Source organism: Manis pentadactyla, chromosome 2, assembly GCF_030020395.1.
Source record: "Manis pentadactyla isolate mManPen7 chromosome 2, mManPen7.hap1, whole genome shotgun sequence".
NCBI lineage: Eukaryota > Metazoa > Chordata > Mammalia > Pholidota > Manidae > Manis > Manis pentadactyla.
Window position 1 is genome coordinate 65,857,314 of NC_080020.1, and position 13,206 is coordinate 65,870,519.

The window sequence follows — 13,206 nt, forward strand, 5'->3', positions numbered from 1 at the left end:
CCGACTCCAGGTAACCGATCTAGCAACTTGGACACCCAATTAGCAGGGAATCCCCCCCAAAGCCAACCTGGCCAATCACAGCGGGCGAGCCAAAAGAACCACAAGTGACGTAAGATGTGATTAAGTTGGCGCGTCACCTCGACGTCAGCTCTCAACTCTCGGACGTCCCGTCCCGGGAGCAAAACTCTAGCGACTTTGGGTCGCGCCCCCGGGAGAGTGGAGGGCGGCCAATGAGGGCGATTCTGAGGGTGAACGAAGCCAATGAGACAAGCCAGGGGCGGGGCGCGGGGTCGGAGGGTGGGGCGGATGGCGGCGGTGGCAGCCCGAGGTCTGGCTGCGCGCAGTATATGACAGTACGTCAGCAGCGGGATGGCCGTAGCTGTGGCGGCGGCTGCAGAAGCCCGAGCAGCCGCGGCCGCAGTGGAGCCTAGAGCCCGAGCGGCGTCGGCGGCGGCACCCCGGGGAGTTTAAGATGGCGGCAGGGGGGGCGGCGGGCCTGCGGGAGGAGCAGCGCTACGGTCTGTCCTGCGGGCGGCTGGGGCAGGACCACATCACTGTACTGCATGTGAAGCTCACCGAGACGGCGATCCGGGCGCTCGAGACCTACCAGAGCCACAAGGTGAGCCGACCGGCCGGGCTCGGGGAGGGAGAGGGAGCCCTTCGTCGCCTGGCTGCCCCTGCTCCGGCCCCGGGCACCCGGCGCGGGGCCGGCGGAGCAGGGACTCGCTGCCGCAGCCGTCAGAGCCCGCCGCGGCAGGGCTGGGCAGGGCCGGGCTGGGCCGGGCTGGGTCTCTGACGCCGCTGTCCCGGGCCGAACGGGCTCCCGGGCGCTGGGAGGCGGGCAGGCGGGCGGCCCCTGGCGGCAGGGCCGAGGCAGCCGCAGCCCGGGCTTGGCTGTGCCTCCGCTGCGGGACTTTCCGACGGCGCTCGCGGATTTCCTGGCTTTTTCTGTCAGAGTAAGGGAGAGAGGCACCAGGGAGGTGGGAGAGATGACCCGGCTGCCCACGGTAGGGGAAGGGGCGCGCAGCGTACGGATACCTATCGCGGGAGGACCCGCCAGCATAGCCATCCGTGTTTGGGGGTAATACGGGTAATACGTAAGGCACCGTGGACGCGCAGATTCGGGGACACAGGCGCTCCACATATGGAGGTGAGACACACCTCGTACTCGCAGGGACTTGAGGACATAGGCACTCCGCATTTGGCGGAGGGCACAGTGTGTGTTCGCTAAGGCTGGAACACAGCACTCCTCGTCTGAGGGGGGAGGGGGACACACCTACACTCCCAGGAACTCGGGGACACTGGAGCCTCGAGTTCTCAGAGACGCACCCACACCGCGTACCCAGAAGCTACACACATCCGCCGCCCAACCGGGAGCAATACCTCGGTTACGGAGCTCACACTGCCTTCTGGAGAGACACCATGGCCATACACTCACAACTCGAGTACAGCGAAGGCTCTTACTTAATTAACCCATAAGCCGCAATTGGAATACAAATGCAAGCACGCGTTTTCACAATGAAAAAAAAAAAGAAGGGGAAAGAGAGAAGCACGGAGGAGACGTTGCAACCAGGGTGCATAGGAAAGCCGTTTATGGACATGCAGTACTGTGTGTGGATGAGGGAGACAGCAGTGGACACATTGCATACAGGGATATACCATATGAGGGAGGGGTAACATTCACTCTGACAGGAGAGGCAGTCGGAGGGAGATAAAGTCCATGGGGCATCCTAACAATAGCCCTGTCCATAACAAGGAAAAACGCTCCAGTTAACCAATTTCGTAAAACGTCACAGGGAACCAGAGGAACACCCAGACACAGACTCACATACTCAGATTAAAGTGAAGAAAAGAATTAACATCTGTTGAGCTCCCACTAGTGCTAAGTACTTTAAATGCATAGGAAGAAGACAGAGTTGGGGACAGAGCTGCAGGGGAGTTGTGAACCCTGATTCCTTGGGAGTGTGTGAACCTGGGCCAAGGAAGACTCACCTTTAGAGAGGCCCCCAACATAAGCATACACTCGGGGGCGGCGGACACGGTTGTACACAGTTTAGGAGGTACATGAACGCATATGACAGTGTACATGTAAACAGCAAGAGAGACTCCTAGAGGTGAGTATGCTCTCAGGAGGGCCCTCAAGAGAACTGAGTTACCTGCCAGAGAAACATATGGTGAGAAACACTCAGACTTGGGAGGGGAGGAAGGAGGTGCACACACAGGGAGAAAGATACCTTCGTACACACCATGAAATCCCAAGAAAAAGGAATCTCGTATGGTTGAGACGTCAGTGTACACCCAGTAATAGGAATGCAAGGAGATACAAGCAATACAAACTGCATGTTTCAGTAGCTACTCCCAGACAAATGCACCTGCAAGGAAGAGATCAGCACCAGCACGGACTGGGAGGCCCATAGTGGGGAAGCCAGATAGGCAGGCAGAAGGACAGAGGCAGACACTAGAGAGAAGCTCAGCACTGCAAGATGAAGAGATAAACTTGCCTGTTCCAAGGGCAGGGCGTGGGAAGGAATGACGGTGGGGAGAAGGTAGGTCAGAGGTATAAAGAGAAAAACACACAGGCTGGAGAGGAAGAAGCCAGAAAGAGGAGGACAAACTCCAGTCAGAAACAGACCAGGAAGCAGAGAAAGAGTGGCACACAGAGAGTGGGGAGAGGCATCTCTAGGGACAGTAGGTCAGCCAGCCACCTTCAGAGATCAACAGACAAACTGGAGTTGATTACAGTAAGATTAACAGACACATCCACTTGGCTGGGAAGAAGGGGGAGAGGAGACCCACGTTGGGAGGGATGGTGCCCAGGGAGAGTGATGTGACCAGCCCCCAGTGCTCCCTGATGTGCATGATCACCGGGGCCCAGAAAGGGAAAGCCGTTTGTTTTTCTACCTTTCTGCCTTCTGCACCTTAGTGTTTACATGCTTGGGATTAAGGTTGGAGTGCTTTGGTTCAGAAGCCCCCATATATTTATTATATATACCAGTGTCTTTCAAGAGACAGGAGAACAAAAATTCTTTCTGTCCTAACCCACTGCTTAGTTCTTGATTTTTTTTCTCTTTTACTTGTTTTGAAGTCAAAGGTATCAAAGTCAATTCAATGGCTTTCTTTGCTCCTACTTCTATTGCTTGTTAGTATTATTACTGTCCTTTTCCATCTCTGTGCATGCAAGTTAATGGGTCTTGTCAGTCTATACAGAAGCAGAGGAGGGAAAGGGAGAAGACTCTTCCAAGTCCCTCCACCAGGTAGACTGATGAGTCCTAGGATTTCTTTTCTCCTGAAAAGCTGTTGGTGGAAGCAGTGGCATGCAGGGAGAGGAGGAAAAAATAAGCTGACTTGGTCTTTGCTATTAGAGGCTCCCTTGTTTATGACTTAACCAGCTCCTGTCCAGGCCTCACTGCCACTTCATCCACAGAAACACTTTGTAAGAGGTTTGGAAAGAAATTGGAGTTGAGAATATATTAACTCCAGATGGTTAAAAAGTGGGGACAGACTAAAGAATGAAATGAGGGGCCTTTTGGATGGCAGTATATACTGTTGGTACTTACTAGAAGGATCCTCTGGCATGTTCAGCTAAGTGTGCTATAAATGTGTCCTCAGTGCCCCTCCTCCTGGCTCAGGCCAGACCAGAATTCCCCCATCTGCACAGCAACAGTTACTAGCACTTGGCATCCTGCTGGGCTTTTGTTTTACAGTAGAAGGACACTTATTTGGTCTTTTACACCTTCCCCCCTTATCAGAAGTAGAACTCATGACTGTAAATTGTAGCTGCTGTTTGGAAATATGTTGGCATGAGTTAGCTAATTTCAAAGAAGTTTCTGGTACTCAAGCCTATTCTCTCTGTGGAAAAAAAAAATGACTTTAATTTCTCACATAAAACTGCCCCCATCATTCCTGTTCAGATAGGAGGGTGCTTGATGCTTGATAAGTGCCCCCAAGTGGCTTTGGCCTGGGCAAGATTATGATTATTACTTCTCCTAATAGCTTTCTAAAAGCCAAAATTTTAACAGGTTCATTTCCTGAATTAAGCATCAGAAAGTTATTAATTCAGATATTTTGTACATTGGATTTACTTTTATGAATTAACCCACTTGACCTAAGGATTCAGGGAGATAAATTTAGGAATTTTAGGAAACTATGATTTAGGCAGAATATAGATGTTCTTAGATATAATTGAGCAAGTATTGAAATTACTAGGGTTCATGAGAAAAGAATCTTTAATTAGAAACAATTTCCTCACTGTTTGAAAAAATTCTCAAACCTAATTGACCCTCATTATTCAAGTCTTACATTTTTAGAGAAGAAATGAAGTAGGCTAATATGAAAAACTTCCTAAACAGAGACTAAAGTAAGGGAGAGAGACATTGTGAGTCCAGGAAAGAGAGTTATAGTTGGAATAAATACCTCTTGAAAGTTGTTTTCCACTCAGTTTGAATACAGAAACAGTTTTAAATTGATTACACATTAAAAAGTGTTAACTGGAAAATTATTTTCATGGTTTGCAGAACAAATTTAGACATACTAACACATATTTAGGCTATATTGCAGAGGTACTTTTTTAACTAGATCATTTTAGATGAGGGAACAAGTTACTAAATAAATAAAGTCACAAATTACAACTTTATAGTCATGCCAAATTGATGTCTGTGGTTGTGTGGTCTATATAAGCTCTACATATTTTAAATGAGCATATATGACTATAATTATATGTTTTTCCCAGATGTATCCCAAAATTATATTTAAAATTAAAACCCAAAAGTCTAAGATACACTGTAGCCAATTTCTTCAATAATATGTAGTTGGTTTTATTTTGACATTTATAGTAACAAATTTACAAAATATTGTTTGCAGATTCTGTCATTGCTAAGCCTGTCAATCTATTTATTTTTTAAATGTTTACTCACAGTTTCAAATGTGATGGCTCAAATAATATTATCGTGTTTACTTAACCATTATATAAAAAGTCTTGCATAGATGTGTTTGGAGGCAGGGGCCATTTATTCTCTATGCCTGAAGATCAGAAAGCAGATGTCTTTAAGAAAGATTCTGTTAACACATTTTCTTGTCAACTCTATTGGATTTAAATAAATTCTCCTGCTTTGATTTGTTTCTTCTAGCAAAATAATAGTGTTTTGAAAATGTGTACAAATACACTTAAATTTAATTTTCCCTGAGGAACTCAGCCTCTTTCAGTATTATCAGATACTCTTAATTGCAATCAAAGCATAGTCTTATTTTAAACTTCCAAAGTTACCATCCTTCACAGTAGCTTCCTTATATGCTTCTTGATCTTTCTTGATCTTAAAAATCACTCATTCAACAGGTCATGGCATAGGTGATTTGTTCTCCTTAGCCTTTCTACCAGGTAAACTTTTCAACATTTGATTCACTGTGGTTTAAGGTGCAGAAAAGACTCATAACTTATTTTTTTCCTTTATCTTTTCCTTCTCTGCCTGCCCTCAAACAATTTTGAGTGTGTGTGTATTCAATACTCTGCCTCATAAATACAGAAGACCCTGTGCTCCCTGCTGCACCACTCAAGCATTTGGAACTGCTAGCACAGAGCTGCCACTGCCCTACGACATGTTTATTAAGTAAAACACTGAGGTTTGTGTTAGCAGTTTCCTTTTCTTGCACTTTCTAAATGTAGCCAGGTTTAATTTAGATAATTAATCTTACTGACTTTTAGCTCAGACCCATCTGCAGGCTCAACTTGATCATAAAATGCTTTTTATTAAGTCAAATTTGTGCCACATGTTGCAGTATTTGAAATGTTTATTCATATGATGAGAAGCTAAGTGCAAAGAAGGTTGTCCCTCCCTGTGAAAAGCAGTAGCCAGATTGCCTAGAAAGATAAGACAGAGAACCTTGGCAACAAATTGGGGGAAAAGAAAGAACATATGTGAAGGATGGGAACATGTTCAAGAAAAGAATTTAAAAGGAAAGGGGCGTAGAATTCTTGGAACGGTATATAGGAAGGCTTACCGAGGACAGTCACTAGATCCAGCCTTTCCATTTACTCCATTTGCACTTACAAAAAACCATGGAAGCATTCTCATAGCACTTATTAGGCAATTTGTAATAAAGCCAACAAAGGGAAAATTTCAGCAGAACTAGTGATGGGCCATTTTTAACAAATTATGAAGTTCAAGGAGCTTGACACCAGAGTCCAACCCACTTATTTGCCAGTTTGGACCAAATGTTTGGAGTATTTGAGATGTCCCAAAGATGTGATAATATGGGCATTTCTGCATTAAGATTAGCTAAGTTAAAATAAAGAGAATGGCATGTATATAATGCCACATTTGCCTACCCTGTGTACATCAGCTCTGTACATTTCCCATGAATTAAAGCAAAAATCTAGAAAGGCAGGTCTGGAATAGAATACAGTACTCTAATTGTCATGTCTCCACAGCCAAATTGAAAGAAATGGCATAAAATTCACCAAAGAGAATTGTTTTTTTATTTCCCTCCTTCTTTCCCTTCCAATTTATCTGTCTAGCTATAATTTCTGTTGCGGCATTATGGCTCTTGAAAGCTATGATAGGTCTTTAAGTAGAACTGGTTTAAGGGCCTCTGCTAATACTTTGCTGGGAAAGGAACAATTTCCATGGCTGGCAGTTTAATATGACTTAGTAAAACAGAATCTTAGCTATATGCACCCTAAAGATTTATAAATCAAATCTGTACCTTGAATTGAACTGTACAGTCAGAGCATTTGGCTACTAGTTCATAGTAACCAGATTGCTAGACAAATAGCATAAGTTTCTTTTCTTATTGGGGATCCTATATGTTGTTGGTCTAAAAAATATCCTTGGGTCTTCAAGGATTTTAACAAGATTTTAGTAGGCAGTCCTAGATGGGCGACCACATTTTCAGCAGAGGGAATGACACAGGCAGAGAGGACAGCAGTAGAACAGCGAGGGCAGGATCTGAGAGTCGCAAGAGAAAAAAACCCTGTTCCTCTTAACTTGCAGTGCAGGAGAAAAATGTAGTTTGAAGAGAGGAAAGGGAGATCGGAGTGGGTTGTATTTTATTCTGTCAACATTGGGGAGACAATGAATAGAAATTTAAGGTTATTTGAGCTATTAAGATTATTTTTGCCTCAGTGTACATGATGAATATAAGGTGAATCTGGAAGGAAGAAGACAAATAAGGAAGAAGTATGTGGTCCAGGCCAGAGATGATTGGGGTCTAAACTAGGATGCTTGCTGTAGACATTAAAGAACAGAATCTATAGAATTTAACTGGTTTTAAAGGAATAAGATTGAATTGAGATTTCACTAAGAGGGGTATCTAGTAGAAAAAGGGAAATGAAAAGCATATGGGAAAGTTGGAGAGGAGAGATGAAGGAAAGGAGTACCACTTTAATGAGCATTCATTCAGTCTTTTGTTTGGTGACCCAGAGACTTAAGTTTGACTAGATGTTTTATATTTTATAAGTATATTTAGGAGTCTGAGGCTAGACTGGAATGATGCTATATTATTTATATGTCTCATAAATTCTTTTGTTTGGTTGGAAATTTGAGGGATTGGTAGTGTTCTGGAGGAAGTTGAAACTATTAAGTGGCAGAAATTTTGGTCTTGAGCAGGAATTTTTAAAATTTTTTCATATTTTTATGTACTCCCATTATTCAATAACCTTCTCTATAAATTACACTAAGACCATCATAGAGCACAGAGATAATATGAAAATTGAATTTGATTTTAAAATGAAGATCAGACCTGCGGGTTCTGTCCCTAGTCATTTTGAAATGTTAAGTAACTCTCTAAGATGTACCTAGGTTTACATTTCAAGCATCATTTTGAAATGATTCCTAAAGGCCTTGAAAGGGTCCATGTTTTTGCTTTTTCCAGATTAACTCCATTTCTGTTTTTGTGTTTTGATTCCCCTTTTTCTTTATTGTTTGACAGTTTCATTGTGAAAACAAAAACAAAAATAAGCATGTATATACAAACCTTTTGTTATAAGTACACATTGTCGTGGAGTAGGTATAGGTGCTTATTTCATGGTCTGTGGAGATAGTCTTGGCTCAAAGACTTCTATGGAGCTGTGAGCTTTTTTAAAGTTGGAGCTAAGTTTGAACTTTCTAATAAAATAGACTGAAATACTGTAGGATCTAAATACCTGAAAACTTAACTCTTAGTGTATTTTAAAATTCTTTATTATTGCTTTTGGTTTCCATTATTGGAAACCATGATGCCCCAGAGAAACTCAATTGAGTGCTTTAAATATATTTCCTCTTTAATACAAGATTAAGAAGTAGGAGGAAGAATTATAACTACCAAATACCCGCTTATTCATTTATCAAACATTTATTACTCTTCTGACATGTGCCAAGCATAGAACTAGGCACTGGAAATGTAAAGCTGAGTAAGTCATGGATGGTCCCTTCCATCAAGAAAGTGCTTATGCTTTCATAGAAATAGGCAGATGCAAAAAAAATAAATGCAATGAAGTCTGTGTTAAAGGGGAACACCTAAAGAGAGAAGGATTATGTTTGAGGATGTGTCGGAGAAGCCATGTCTGCTTCTTCACCTCCCACCTTCCGATCCCACTTCAGTTGGGTCATCTCCACCACATCCCTGAGATTGCACCTGCCTAGGTCCCTTGTTGCCAAGTCTGGTGGTCATCCCTCTGTTCCCATCTTATGCAGCCTCAGCGGCATTCCATGCTATTGACCATTCATTCCTGTTAGTAATACTTCCATCCTGCCTCCCTGCCCATTGGAATGTTCTCAGTCTCTGCTGACTATCCTCTGCTTGACTGGCCTCTGAATACTGGAGATCTCAGCTTGCTTCTCTTTATTCACTCTAGCGAGCTCATCTTGCCCTGTGGTTTAAAAGCCACTTTTATGTTAATAACTTCCAAATATTAATCTCTAGCACCAACCTTCCTCCAACTTCAGGCATTTATTCCAGCACTTCTTATCAAAGTTTAATAGGTATATCAAATTTAACAAACCAAACACAATTCCTGATTTCTCTCTTTAAACCCTCAACTTCCCAAAAGCTCCCCACTCATTAAGTGGCAGCACTTCTAGCCAGTTGCCTAGTAATTGACTAGTAATCATTGATTTGTCCCCTCTTTCCTTGATTTATTTGATCCATCAGCAAATCCTGTCAATCTTCAAACATCTGAAATCAAATCCCACCCATTACCGCCACTGGAGTCCCAGGCACTGTCATTTCTCTTGACGACCATTACCACACATTTCCAGCTAGCCTCTGGGCTTCCACTCTTCTCCACAAACCATTCTCCACACAGCAGCCAGAGTGATCTTTGTAAAACATTAAGTATGATCATGTAGTTTTCTGGTTTCAAGCCTTCTAATGGTAAAAGTGTGTGAGATGCTTCTTTTTATCAATTTCTAGTTTTTTAAAAGTAGTCTCCACTTTCCAATCCAAAATTATTTTACCACTTTTCATACTAATGGTCTAGAGATCATAATCCCAAAGAACAAATTTTCATTTGCATTTAATTTCAGATTTGACATGTAAGTTTATTATCCAATTACCAAGCCCTCATTAAACATTCTTGGAAAAAAGTAATGGGATAGTACTCCCAAGTATTGTTGGTTCAGAGGCTGTTTCACTAACTTTTTAGCTGGTTGGTTCAGTTTAGATTTTTGCTCTCCATGTTCCCTTAACAGCTGTTTGAAATAGTAAGATTTATGGCAACAACTTTAAAATTTGGCCTGCATCAGATAGCTACAGTTTTCCAGAAACAGTCTTTTAAAACAAGGATTGTGTCAAATAGATTAGGTTTTTGACCTCTTCTCACTATTATTTTGGTAATCCCTTTATATTTCACTCTTTTCTATTCTATAATGGCTAGAGAAAAATTGTTCTTTATTGTATATTTACTCTGCTTCTTCCAAATCTATAGAGAAGGAGTTTCTCCTTCCTGTAAGGTTAGATTGACTCACAAAGCAAATTACTTGATTTTGTGAAGCTAGTGACTTTTAGTGGGGCAGGGGGTGGTGATCCAATAAAAGATTGGGAGCAAGGAAGAGATACCACTTATTAAGGTAGCTTTGGATTATCTCTAAATTTCACATTCATGCTTTCATTTTAAACATTACCAGCTTTTGAGAAGAGCTGAATACATTTGATTTCTTTGGGATTTCTTATGCTATTTCCAGTTTTTTTTTCTTCTCTCTCTGCCTAGATATTTTTTATTACAGTGGTTAAAATATAATTATTAGGTAGTCTTTGGTTCTTCTATCAGGTGATGTTTTAAAGAACAGGAGAAAATGACTTTTTAAATAAAAAAATCATAATCACAAATTCTTAAAATAATATAGTACCTCTTTTAGGAAAGATGAGCTATCTTATACAAATTGTATCCCAAGGAAAAATCATAAATACTTCTTACTATTTACTTGCAAAAGTGAAAACAAATTCAAACAGCTGATATTTTCCTTAAGCTATAAGGCAAAACCAAAAAAATGTTCTCCCCAAAAGATCTATCCTTATCAGTTCTGAATTATCTCAATTTCAGATGTTTCACATTTTATCTAACTGTTGTTAAAGACAGGCTGCGTAAAGTGGTGGATGAGAGCAAACTTCAGGGTTTGAATCCCAGGTCACTGACTATCTTTGTGACTAATTAGCAGTATTTTGTTTGACTATAAAAGGTTTTAACATTTTAAAATTCGAATCCTTACTAGGGTGGGCATTCATTCTCCAGATATTTGCCCTTTCTTGTTCCTTTACATCCAATCTCTTTCATACTTAACCTGCCTTGGGTCCTTAAACATATTGAGTCTTTGACTCCTGATTTATTCAAAGGAAGGCCTAACTAGGAAATTAATCTTAAACTTGAATGTTAAGTAAGTGATTAAATGGCTTGGCACAAGAATGTTTGGGAAGATATGCGAGGTTGAAGGAATAGGAAGGAGGTAGAAATAGTAAGGAAGATGTTTACAAAACAAACAAAACAAGATTCACAGCACTGAGCCACAGTCAGGAGGAAGTGGAAGATGAAATTGGTTGATCCTGTAGACAGAGGGTCTGTTTTCCGTGTGGAAGGGTTTGCTTTGCTCTTTTAGAACCCACTGGGAAGGAACCCACTGCAGGCTGGATGACATGCTAAGAGTGGGGTCTGAGAGAGCTTCTGCTATTTGAATGATGGACAGCATTTGGAGTAAACTAAAGGAAGGCAGGAAGCCCTTTATCTAGATGTTTGGTGAAAGGGCCTGAAAGCCCAGGGCTTTCAAAGTAGAGACTAAGAACTTAATATGAGAGAGTCTGGGATTGACCAGCCAGAGATGATTGGGAACACTGGAGCCACCTTTGCTTTATTTTTCTTTGGTGCCTGATATTCAGGCTTTCAACACATTTTATCATTCTTCCTTGGGAATGTCTCATTCCACCATCTCTGTTTTGTTCCAGATGAAGTCATACTATTTAGGCCTTTATCACTAGAGTATTTCTAAGTAAAGCATCCTTTGGGACTGATTTCTATTCTTCTACCCTACCCCAATCCATTTCTCTCCGTCTTTCTTATACATAACTGAAAGAACTGCTTTACCTGCAACACTTCCTTCAGCAACTCACTTTTTCATGACGAAAATTTAGAAGAGCCACCAACTGCTTATCATGTCAAAGGCAAGACTTAAAGGCCATCCCTGAGTGGGTAACGGAGGAGATTAAGGCAGGGTTATTTCACAGGATGATAAACCTTTAGAAATCCTAAAGTCTGAAATTGAAATTACTGTCTTGTTCGTTTTGTAGTGGATAGTAGCTAAAACTGAAGACAAATTTTGAGGTCAAGGAAAAATTAGGCAGGGATCCCAAGTCCCCTTCTCATCTTTTGTGTTGTGTTTCAAGTGTGGAAGGACTCTGTACACAACAGTACCAACAGTGGGTCTGTCCTCTGCCCAAAATAGTACCAATTCCTGCCTCCTTGCTTTTTTGCTCAGGGTTCTCCCTCTCCCTGGAGTTTGTCTTTTCAAAATTGCTATGCAAGATCTATCTTTTCCATGAGCCCTTTGGCTTTTAGAGTATCTCTTCTACCCTACATGCTCTTGTCACTTGTTACTTCACCTTCTATTAGTACTTAGTCATTCCCAAATAAATTGTGAACTCTGTGACACAAAGGAGTATACTGCCACACTCTTGAATCTCCCATAGCAGATATGTGTGGAGCACAAAGTAATAGAAAAAAAGTAGCATGGCAAAGTAGGAGGGCTGAGTCTTAGATTCTGGTTCCAGCTTAGTTATTATGTGGCCCATGGCAGATGGGCATCAAATGTATTGCCTCTGGATTAAGAATTCTGTGATTCTAACAATTTATAATGGACTTATAGGCTATGGTGAAGGTCAAGGGAGGAAGGGACTAAATTAAATTTAAGGTTGTGAGCTCAGAGAACCAAAACAGAAGTACCTTTGTTAGGAAAGTAGGAAAGAAGTACCTTTGCCAGTTTGAGGGGGTAGGGGCGGGCAGAGGAGTTAGCTTTGAGTTTGCCAGTTTTGCTGTCATTGAAAGTTTCTAATGCAAAATATCGTTAGACTGATAAGCAGCAGGCTGTGGAGAGATGTGAGCTGAGGGAAAGAGATGAGATCAGAGTCATCACCAAATAGGCCTCCAGTAGGGAATGGATCTAGAAAGAAAAAAGTAAAGGGCACTAAGTTTCTAAATGAAAGACATGACCAAAGATTTAGGAGGACTGGCACCATATAAGGGAGCTGTGATGACCAGTGGAAAAGCGGGCATCTTAAAAATTGAGAAAAGTTAGTATTTGACCAAGAAGAATTGATGAACTTGATAGAGAATTTCAAATTCCAATGGTGAGCTGAAGACAGCTTCTGGATTGCACAGAGTCAGCGAGGAAAGTATAACCAGCCTCAGAGGAGATGTCCAGTGCTTGAGATTTGAAGGGGAAGTCAGGAGGCAGGCTCGTTGAAATTTTGTGAAAACTGGAGCCTGGACTTGTGCTACCTAATTGTAGGGCCACCTTACTTCTTCATGAAGAGGGGCTCTCCAGGCCTTTTGTAAGCACTCTGCTGTTACTTCAGGAAGAGGTTTAGCTTTTGAAGGTAGGTTTGGGTGAGGTTTTCTCCCTCTAAAGAAATTCAAGTTAGCATTAATCTTTATTTTGTATTTTCATAAAAGACCATGAATTAGAGTGAAATTGCAAGCATTACCTTTTTATCTTTCCTGTTTTAAAAATTGGCTTCTCCTACAGCAAG

General features: G+C 41.8%; 1 protein-coding gene across 1 annotated transcript in view; it reads left to right on the forward strand.

The window, feature by feature from the left end:
- The first annotated feature begins 326 nt into the window (after positions 1-326).
- ELL2 (elongation factor for RNA polymerase II 2) overlaps positions 327-13,206 on the forward strand; it is a 71,864-nt gene continuing 58,984 nt past the window's right edge. Inside the window, exon 1 of the mRNA XM_036925741.2 lies at positions 327-619. Within this exon, the coding sequence (XP_036781636.2) occupies positions 473-619 (147 nt within the window). The 5' untranslated portion in view covers positions 327-472. The remainder of the gene's footprint in view (positions 620-13,206) is intronic.